This window comes from Benincasa hispida, chromosome 11 (assembly GCF_027475165.1).
Source record: "Benincasa hispida cultivar pf3 chromosome 11, pf3_genome.v1.1, whole genome shotgun sequence".
Lineage (NCBI taxonomy): Eukaryota > Viridiplantae > Streptophyta > Magnoliopsida > Cucurbitales > Cucurbitaceae > Benincasa > Benincasa hispida.
The window spans coordinates 8,026,270-8,037,058 of NC_143488.1; the positions used below are offsets into that span (position 1 = coordinate 8,026,270).

The 10,789-nt window shown below is 36.3% G+C and overlaps 1 protein-coding gene across 1 annotated transcript; it reads right to left on the reverse strand.

Moving 5' to 3' along the window:
- Positions 1-690: 690 nt before the first annotated feature.
- Positions 691-4,839, reverse strand: CLPP4 (CLP protease P4). The gene is made up of 2 exons (XM_039020683.2): positions 4,234-4,839; positions 691-1,431 (listed from the first exon to the last, which is right to left on the reverse strand). Exons 1-2 carry the CDS (start codon positions 4,632-4,634, stop codon positions 948-950), a joined length of 885 nt encoding a protein of 294 aa, XP_038876611.1. The 5' UTR covers positions 4,635-4,839; the 3' UTR covers positions 691-947.
- Positions 4,840-10,789: the final 5,950 nt, after the last annotated feature.

Here is a 10,789-nt window from a genome sequence, read left to right on the forward strand (position 1 = left end):
TGTAAATCTTCAAATCCAATGACCAAATTGAAACAAAACTCAAATCTCTGAAGTAAAATTGTAACATTTTGAAACTCGAGAATTAAATTAAAACAAAATTCAAAACTTAAGAACTAAATGTGTAATATTTTAAAACCTATGGACCAAATAGAAACTAGAGCCAAAACCTAGAGACCAACAAAATATTATTCTCTAAACAAAAATTAAAAAACACTTTAGTCTCTAAACATTTATGGAAATATCAATTTATTCCCTATATTTTAATTTCTAACGATTTAGTCCTTGTATTTTCAATTCTATAATAACTTAATCCATAAACCTCTATAAAGAATGATTTAGCATTGTACTTTACAATTTTATATCGATTTAGCCGTAAAATATATTAATATGATTTAATAAAATTTCTTACTTGTGTAAATTAATAAACTGTCAAAAATCAAATTCGTTCGTATTGAAATTTAACACTTAACTCTGATATTTTAGAAAAATGATAAAGACCGGATATTACAAATTGTAAGGATTAAATTGTTACTTATTAAAGTTCAAAGACTAAATCATTACAAATTTGAAAGGATAAAGATTAAATTGTTACCAACTTGTATTGTTACTTCTAGGAAAGTTCGGGGGGAAAAAAAAATAAAGACCTATGGGAGAAAGAGATGATCAAAGGTATGAAATACACACCGCGAATACACAACCAATTTTTCCTTCCTCAGAATGCTCATTTGAAAATGTCAGAGACAAAAAAGAGTCCAAATACCCAATACCTTTTAACCTCTGGTAAGTAGAGACAGCTTGCCAAAAGTTGATACTCTAAAGCTGTTTAGCTCATCAAGTTCCAGCATTTCTGGTTTCCACCTACCATGACTTTGCTTACACATAAGATCCCTATATGTAAAATCATATAAATCAAAAGCCTAGAGAAAGGTTTGCCGAAACACCCGAAACTAATATATCTCGTCGTCAGGGACATCTGGGTTCAAGAATTTTGTGGGATCTTTACTAATTTCTTCATAGTTTAAACTTGCTTTCACTCTTTCTGGCACTGGCATGAGAGGTATAATGCTGTCTTTGTCGATCACTCCATCAATCAATCCATATTCTACAGCTTCTATGGGCGACATATAACGATCCCTGTCAATATCTTTTTGGACCTTTTCAAATGGATGACCAGTGAATTCGGAGATGATTCTTGTAACGTTGTTCTTGTTATGCATGATTTCGCGTGCTTGAATTTCCACATCTATTGCTTGCCCACTTGCCCCTCCAAGAGGTTGATGAACCATAATACGCGCATTAGGCATTGCGAGACGCTTTCCTTTAGTGCCACCACCGAGGATTATGGAAGCTGTTGAGGCTGCAATGCCTAGTGCAATAGTGGAGACATCGGCCCTAACGAGTTGTACCACGTCGTAGATAGCCATGGTAGCACTAATGAAAACAACGTAGAAAGAAATCAGTCAAGGTTAATGTACTGCAACCAAACACCAAATATTAACTAAGAAGACCATCCACTTTCAAAATGATGATGAATATGATGCAAACATAGATAAGATCAGGTGTCGCTCATCGAAAGCCGAATATCCTCCTAACCTAAATTCTCAAGACCGAAGAGGGAAAAACATAAATATACATATTTACATATTTAAAAGGCCTAGTAATCGATACTTCCAGCTTCAAATAAACAATGACAAGAGAATTCATATACCCATGAGTCATGAATATGGCACTCCCACTTCTAAAATTTCAAGTCCTGGTACTCTGAAAACAAATAAAACAATGTAAGCTAAGTCTGCCTTTTGCCCCTGGCCTGATCTAGCTAAATATATGGGTTCTTCGGAAAGGCTTTCTTTATAAGATGGGAAATGGGCTTAGAATCTAGGAAGATAACTGGTTTGATTTCACCTTTGAGTCAGATATTTCATAATATCTAATCCATTGCTAGTACAAAAGGAGAGGTAATAGTGATTGCTTGAGACACCCAAACTTGGGGAACATTGGACTGGGAAGGAATCTGTTTGATAGACAATTGGAAGACAGGGTTTGGATTATGGGATAGTTGGAAGGTGTGTTTCTTAATCAACATGAGGATAATAGATGCAGAACTTAAAAACATAACATTTCCTGACATATGAACTGAGTTAAGCAAAGTACTTAATTTCTTCTGCTGACACCTCTCAAGTCTCACGAGAATCCTTAAGTTACATATCAATGTACATTTTGAAAAATGATGGTTTGGTAGTGAATGATAGATTAACCATTAGAAAGTGGTAGCGCATCAAAGATGCAAAGAGAAGATAATGAAAAGGTTATCCATAAACAACGGAAGTCTAAATTAAATTACTCTAGAAGATTTCCTAGTGTACATGAAGGCCATGCAAACCACAGAAACAAGAATAAAACATAAATCAATTAACAATCAGGTAAGATATGATATTCTCACAGTTGGCTAATCTTCCCATTCATGTAGTAAAGTAGAGTACACAAATACACTCATCTCTAACCATAGACACAATGCACCCATTACATTTCTCCATTGAAGTTTTAAAAGAAATATTCAGTTCTGATTCCAATGCATAAAATTAGTTGTAAATGATTGGTTGCATATTATATATATAGATTACATGGTTTCAAGATATATCTGTATTGTGTAGGACCAAGTGTTATACACATCCAGCACAATGCGCAAAGTAAAACTTGACACCAATTAATATGTAGATGTTTTGAAAATGTACATTCTGAATTCAGTGGGTTGAGAATTAGAGACACTTAAACTCTCCTACTTCTAAATTCTATTTCACAACCCCTAGCACGCTATTCAGAATATACGACAAAGGAAAAGGGAGAGACTGATAATAGATGCACTACTACCGTACTTTAGTAATGAGGGAGAACCTTTGGTATCTTCAACTTCTACCACATCTATGCTTTATCACCTGCCATTGAGGTCATAGGGCACGGACAAGAAGGTCTGGATGTTTAATTGTTGAAAAGAATTTTGATTTGGCCAACATGCATACTTGCTTGGAGGAGTATTACACCTTTCCCAAAGGAGTACTGATTTTGGGAAATTGGTCCCTATAGAAAATGGGGCTTTTCGTTGGCTAAATTTGCGGCTGATAGATTATCATACAAGTCAACAAAGAATAACCTTTGGTCCTTCATTCCGAGGGTGGGAATTTGGAAGATCTGGAATGAAAGGAACTCAAGAATTTTTCAAGACAAATAAGCTCCCTACTCGAAGTCCTATAAGCCTCTCTTTTTTTGGTGCTTTATAAGAGTAAAAATATGGATACTTTTAATATATACAGCTTAAATTCTTTCATATCCAACTGAAGAAATCTTTCGTAATCTTTTTTAATGAGTTTCTTTCTGTATCATCTCATTTCATCAATGAAATTGTTTCTTGTCTAGAACAAATAAAATGAGGTTTTCACAAGTAAATCTTTTGTGCTACATATTCCTGGTCCAGGATTTCTTCATTAGATAAGAACGGCAAACAGAAGGAGATAAAGCCATGGTTTGATTCTTCTTTTTAATTGAATCACAAGTGTTTAGGCTCTTGTAAGCCATAGTCCAAATGAAGAACTCTGTCTTTTCCTCTCGAAACCGAAGATAAAAAGGGTTCATCCAACCCACCTTCTCTATTATTCAGCTGGAGATTGGAAGATTTGCAAGTGGATACAAGCCAAATGTTTCAAACTTCCAACAAAATTTATCTTTACTAAGATAGTAAGATCTAGCTAATGCTTTCCATCTTTCGAATAAAGGTCAACCATTCTTATGGCTCTCTATCAAACCAAAGGGGTTTCTTCTGAGCTGAAAATCCCAAGTTCAGACTGCCCCACTCGAGAAAATTTTTTAGCATTTTGAAATACAGAAAATGTTTGGAAAATAAAGCTAAGACGGTAAGGATGAAGCAAGGTGTCTGTCCTGCTCCCAAGTCCTAACTTCCAACCATTGCCATTCTTTAAAAGGGTACTGATCAAAGAAATCTCTTGTTTTATCAATGTCAACTTTAGAACAAGAATCGTCACGGGAATGAATGCACCAACTAGTAGGCTAACTGTTCGCAATGCAGGTGAAGAAAACTCTACAGAAAATTACGCATAAATCGCATATTCATAGAAATCAAATTACCTAAATCGTTTGGAAAGAATAAAACTGAGCCCTAATCACATATTCCATAGCTACACCAACTACATTATGCACAGAAAATCAGCTCGTGAATACCTGAGAGAGCCACCAGCGGAATTAATGAAGAGTCTAATATCTTTAGTAGAGTCCTGAGCATCCAAGAGCAAGAGCTGACTGATAATAGCATCGGCCACAAAGTCATCGATGCTGTTCCCCAAGAAGACAATCCTCTCCCTCAGAAGCAACCCCATGGCGTCAGTCTCAGCGCCTCTACGGGCAGCATCCGGCGTCTGTGGAGCCGTCATAAGGACGGAGCACGGCGGAGCTGGGGTTCTGGAGGGTTTTGGAGCGGTTGTTTTGAGGACTGATGAAGCCGAAGGAAAAGAGAGAGTGGATTTGAGCTTTGGGAGGAAATTTGATGGTTTTCCATGAGAAGTGGGAAGGCCGATAGAGGAAGCGTGAGGAAGAAGAGTAGAACAGCGTGAAAGAAGCTCCATGGATATACAGCACTGCTCTGCTTCAGCTCTGAAACCAGGAAGAAGCGAAGGGACGATTACTTTGGGGATTTGGTTGGGTGAGAAATACAGATTGCAAAAATTATGGGAAATTTGGAAATTTCAATAATCCACCCATGCGTTTATCAAAATAGCACTAATGCCCCAAATTTTTTAAGTACAATAGTGCGTCAAACAGGCAAGAGATGTGGAAATTCTGTATGGATGTCCCTATTTAGGGGCTACTTAAAATTTGGCTTCACTCTAGAAAATACTTGAAATTTGATCTTTTACTTACGTCGGTCACGTGTGAAGTACTGTTTTAACCTCAAAACGTGCGTGAGACCAAACGCAACCCAAATTTCTCACTCTTTCCTTTTGTTCCTTCATCTTGTTCCCCAATTCATATTGCTCTCCTTCATTTTTTCCTTCTTTTGAATTCTTCCTCACGCTTCTTCCTAGCCAAATTTGTAGTTTTTTTCTTTTAGTTTTTTCATTCATTTGAATTCTCACTCTCGTTTCTTGGTCTCACTCTCGCTTTTTTCTCTCGTTCTAATTTACGCTCCAACTTACATCTTTGATTCGAGAAGAAGAAGACGTCGACATAAACAGAATAAATCACTGGAAAAGGAGGGCAACTAAAGAAAATGAGGGTGGGAAGGAAATCTTGCCGGAAAAACGAAAAAGAAAAAAGAAAAGAAAAGAAAGGGAGTGACATAAACATAAATCGCCGAAAAAGAAAAAAGGGAAATTGCTGAAAAACAAAGGGTGTCATAAATAGAAGAAATCACCACAAAAGAAAAAAATAAAAAAGAAGAAAGAAGAAAGACAAAAAAAAAATTTAAAAAAAAATGCAAAAGAGAAGGAAGAAGAAAGAAGAGAAAAGGTTGAAGTGGTAAATTTACAGGATGATAACATCAGCTGGTCAAAAATCGAGCAAATTGAAAAATGATACCAAATTTTGAGATGGCCCCTATCGGTGCCAATTTTCCTAAAGATGCCCATACCCACAAGGGCCCATCCCATAAGAGACAGAGAATCAAATGGAAAAAGTAGAGGGGGAAATTTATCCTCGTTGACTAACTGGGGACGAAGATGAAGATTACATTCCCTGTCCTGATTTTCCACCAACCCCACTGTTGGGTTTTATGTCCTAAAACTCGTGGTATATAAACATAAAACTTATTATGATAATTCAATAAAGGTGTTATTGAATAGATCTATTGCTTGAATAGAAATCCAATAAACCTAAAAGTCCATTGACTATTGGATGAGTACTTGAACTTTGTGTGGAGACATAAAGGTGGATCAGATTCGAGTAAATAATCAAAATGATCTATAGTATATGGATAAGGTTGAATACCTTATTCTGGTAACACCATTGGATGTGGCATGCTCTGTAGTTGTTACAATGAGTTGTAAAGTGTTACAAACGAAGTGATCCTAATTCATTCATGTTAGACATGAGAAGTGGGGGTGTCCTTGTGCAAAAGAGTTTGTACAAGATCGGACCATGAAATGAGTCATTCTTACTTTATAAAGTTGTTTACTATTTAAGACTGACCGTTTCAAAGCGAAGACCTAGGTAACTTGACCTTAATCCTGAGCTAACTATGAACTCCTGTTTATTCGGGATTGCCCTTATATTTGCATAGGTGAGGGTTGACTCGACAGCGTCGGCTCAATAAGACTGTCATTTCAGGGGTAAGACTAGATAGATAGTTGAGGACACAGGATACAAGAGGGAATTCACTTCTGCCCGCTTTAGGGATAGTAGAGAGGTTATTCCCTTAAGTGCTGATTGTGGAGCTTGAACAAGGGATCCCACCCTCTCATTTGGCATGAGAGGGACTCGGTTTTGGATTGGATCACAGAATAATTGTTCATTAGGGGATCAGTGGGGACTTAAGAAACAATAGGTAATTTCTTGGATAAAGTAAAGATTTGACCCAACCGTTATTACGAACAACCTGTGAAGGGTTAACTTACTAATCATGGTTATATCGAATGGACATAATATATCTACAGTGAGGGGAGTTCAACTATGGACTTTAGTGGAGTGACTCATTAGTTAATGAATGGGGGTTAGATTGGTCTAATGAGTTTAGCCGATTAATCTCGGATCGTTGGAGTCCATGATCTGTAGGTCCATGAGGTCCCCCTACTAGCTCGAAAATGGGTTAGCTCTAAAGTAGCTAGCGTGATAAGTTAATTTGAAACGTTCAAATTAGTATCAAATGGAATTAGAGAAAATATATATTTAAATATATGAAGATGAATTTGTGTAAAAATTAATTTAATATCGGATATTAAATTAATTAGAATTGTTTAAATTGTTTAAATAAGTATTTATGAATTTTATTAGAAAATTAATTTGTAAAATTAATAAATTTTGATTTTAGAAATAAAATATGATTTTAAAATCAATTTTGAATTTTTGGAAATTGAAAAATTACACAAACTTGAAAAATGGTTTTTCAAGTTCATCTTCAACTTTCTCACTAGGAACCCACCATGAGCTGAGTGATGAATCGATTGAATTTTTGCTGAAAAATTCAGATGAAGAAGGTGTTCTTTAATGGGTTGGTTTAGTGAGCTTTCTCCATACTACCTTTGATTCCAGCTTATTTTGAGTCTCACAACTCAATCTAAAGCACCAAGAGGATAGTAGGGAAGATCTTGTGGTGGTCTACACAAGGATTTGGAGGATTTTGCAGCTGGAAATAGAGATTTCAATGGTTTGGCCAATGTATGCTCATAAAACCCATTAAACTCTGTTTTAGCATGTTTCTTTTATGTCAAAATTAATCAATTAGAATGCTTATGGATCCTGAACTCTTCCATTGCGTGATGATGTAGATCCAACAAGTGGTATCAGAGCATCTTATAAGCATTCAATTTAGATTAATTTTAGTTTGGTGGGTGTTTTATATAAAAATATGAAATTGTTGTACTAATATGATTTTCTAAGTTTTGGCCTTTAATTTCACTTTGATTTCTTGTTTAAATTTGTAATTGGCTCTCGTTTAATGAGTTTTAATGTCTTCTCAAGAGTCTGCAATTTTTTTGGAGTCATTAGAGTTGAAATTAAGCTGTAATTCGAAGAAACAAGCGAAAGGGTCGAGTTGCATATTCTAGATGATCAACCTCTGTTCATATTGTCGTTGAGCTCTAGTAGCTAAGCGATGGCACTACACGATCATGTAGCTTCGGGAGGGAGCTAAGCGATGCGGTGAAAAGCTATGCGATGGCGCTGAGCGATCACTTATCACGATCGTTTACCTTTGATCGGGAGCTAAACAATGCATTAAGTTGCTATGTAATGGCATTAAACGATCGTTTACCTCCATGTGGTATCTAAACGATGCATTCAAATGCTAAGCGATAGCATAAAGTGATCGTTTACTTATGCGTGGCAACTAAGTGATACGTTGAAATGCTAAGCGATAGCATTGAGCGATCGTTTACCTTTGAGCGGCAGCTGGGCGATGCGTCGATTGCTATGCGATAGCACTAGGCGATCACTTACCTCGGGCGCGCGATAAACGATCAAGACGCGGTGCTAAACGATGGGAGCTAAACGATCATGTAGTAGATTGTCCATGCTAAAACGATGGAGCTATGTGATATTGTTTGACACTAAGCGATCGTGTATCGTCCTCCAACGCTAGACGATGACACTATACGATAGAAGGCGAACACTACACGATCGTGTAGCTTTGTTAAACGATAGGCGTTGGTTGCTAAACGATCAAGCAAACACTAAACAATCAAGCCAAATGCATGACGATGGTCGTCAATGCTAAACGATCAGACTTAGTGAGATTTTGGGCGAGAGCAAGAGAAGCTGGTTCGGCCGGTTCTCTTGAGGTATGGTACGGTTCAGCTTCAAATGGTTTGTGGTTGGTCCGGTTCAGATGGTTCGGGTTCGTTCAAGCGGTGTTGAAGCTGTTTTTGTAATGGTTAGGCTTTTGCTTGCTTGTTTTTATCAAAATTAAAACCATATCAGTCCGTGTTTAATTATTTATGCATTGGATGTATGTTATAATAAAATAATAATAATAATAATCTTATATGTGCATGTAGTATGCCATTTAGATTTAAAATCCCACCGTAGGAAGCATGCAACATGCATTGAAAGTATGTTATAATTTATTATAATATATAGTATGCATGTTAGGGTTTCTTGTATTTAATATAAATGTTATATTAGATATTGAATGTCTGTACGTTGTGGATGTTTAGCATGTCTAAAGTTTTATAAACTGTTATAAAATTGGGTTAGACATTTAAAATCCATAACGAATAATAGCTGCATGCTCACGTAGGTTAACCACTTGTTTTAATTAGTTAAAATAGGTCGTTAAACTTGTAAAACTAGGGTTACAAACTTAACCGATATATAATCTTGTCGAAGATTGGGAGTATTTAAGTTGACGGTCTACGGAACACCTCCTACATGGTGATTATGGTTGAATAATTGAGCGATGGTAACCAATTTTATGAGTGGTAACCAGTTTTATGAGTATTTGTGAGCGATGTGAGGTAATAAAAGCGTTTATCACCTAGACATCGTAGGTTTAAGTCCATTTATAAGAGTTATACATGGATAAACCACAATAGACTTAGTGTTATTTTTATTAGCCGGAAAAGAACCTAAGTACAAGGTTACCCAAACATTTGAACACTTCAGTGGTAGTGAATAACTTCTATATGATAGAGTTATTAGAAAACTTTAGCGGGAGATTAATAACATACGCGGTATATTATTCTTAGCTTTCGCATCCCTAAGAGTTCACAGTATGGATTTAAGGTGTATTTCGTGTTACCCTGGGAGTGACCTCCCTTAAAAGAGTATTTTTAGCTTAAATTTAAACTATGGTGAATAAGGGAAAGTTGTTCAAACAGAAATCCAGTGTACAATTTCAACTGCCACGTCTCCACATAGTTCACACCGTGAGATTCATATGACGCTTCGTGTCACCCTGGAAGTGACTTTCCTACGGAGAGTAGATGTATGCGTCAATACCAAGGTGAATGGAGGAAGTAGTTCATAGTAAGTGGGTGAAGGAAATGTGTCAACAGATCCTACGGTCTCCTCCATTAGTCTGAACCGTGAGATTCTTATGTTGCGTCTGCTGGTTAGCTTTAAGCGGCCCTTTGTTAGTCGTTTAACAACAACTATCCCTACGGAGGGTTATAACATAGGATTTGGTACAACCCAGGCTTCCCTAAAATGAATAGGGTTTTATAGTTCCATCTTGGGTATTGTTTTCTATTTTGGAGTGATACTCATACCATTCTATAAGATCCAAAAATGGCAGGTCTACACTTACAGAATTATTAAGTGTTAATAATGTCTGACCAAAAGTGGTACCTAAATGACAATCGGAATATGAGATTTTGGAGGTAGTATTTAGTCAATAAAGTCTTGATGTAGTATCGTTGCAAAAGAATAATCTTAGATAAATGATTAAAATTGCTAAAACTTGATTGGATTTAAATTTCATAATAACAAGTTCATTAATACAAGTATTGGCGTTAGATAAATTCATTGGGGGATAATTATGTGAATTGGAAATCAAATTTGAACACGATACTTGTGATAAACGATTTGCGGTTTGTCTTAACTGAGGATTGTCCTCTCATTCCCAGCTCTAACACAAACTGAAATGTTCGGGATGTATGTGATAGATGGGTCAAGGCTAATGATATAGTCTGTGCTTATATCCTCGCCAGCTTATTTGATGTGTTTACAAAAAAAGTATGGGGATATGAGTACTACCAAAGAGATTATGAAATCTCTGCGAGGGATGTCATTAAACCCAAAGAGATTATGAAATCTCTGCGAGGGATGTCATTAAACATGTTTACAACAGTCGCATTAAAGTGAGGACAAATATTCGTGAACATGTCCTGGACATGATGGTCCACTTTAATGTGGTAGAAGTAAACGGTATTGTTATGAACGAGAGAAGTCAAGTTGGTTTTATTCTATAATCTCTTATGAAGAGTTTTCTGCAATTTTGAATGCATCAATGAATAAAATTTGACTACTCTGCTGAATGAGCTACAGGCTTACCAGACAATGTTGAGAACAAAGAGTCTAGTGTCAGAAGGAAATGTTACTACTGTCGAGAAGTGAGGAATATCCTCTA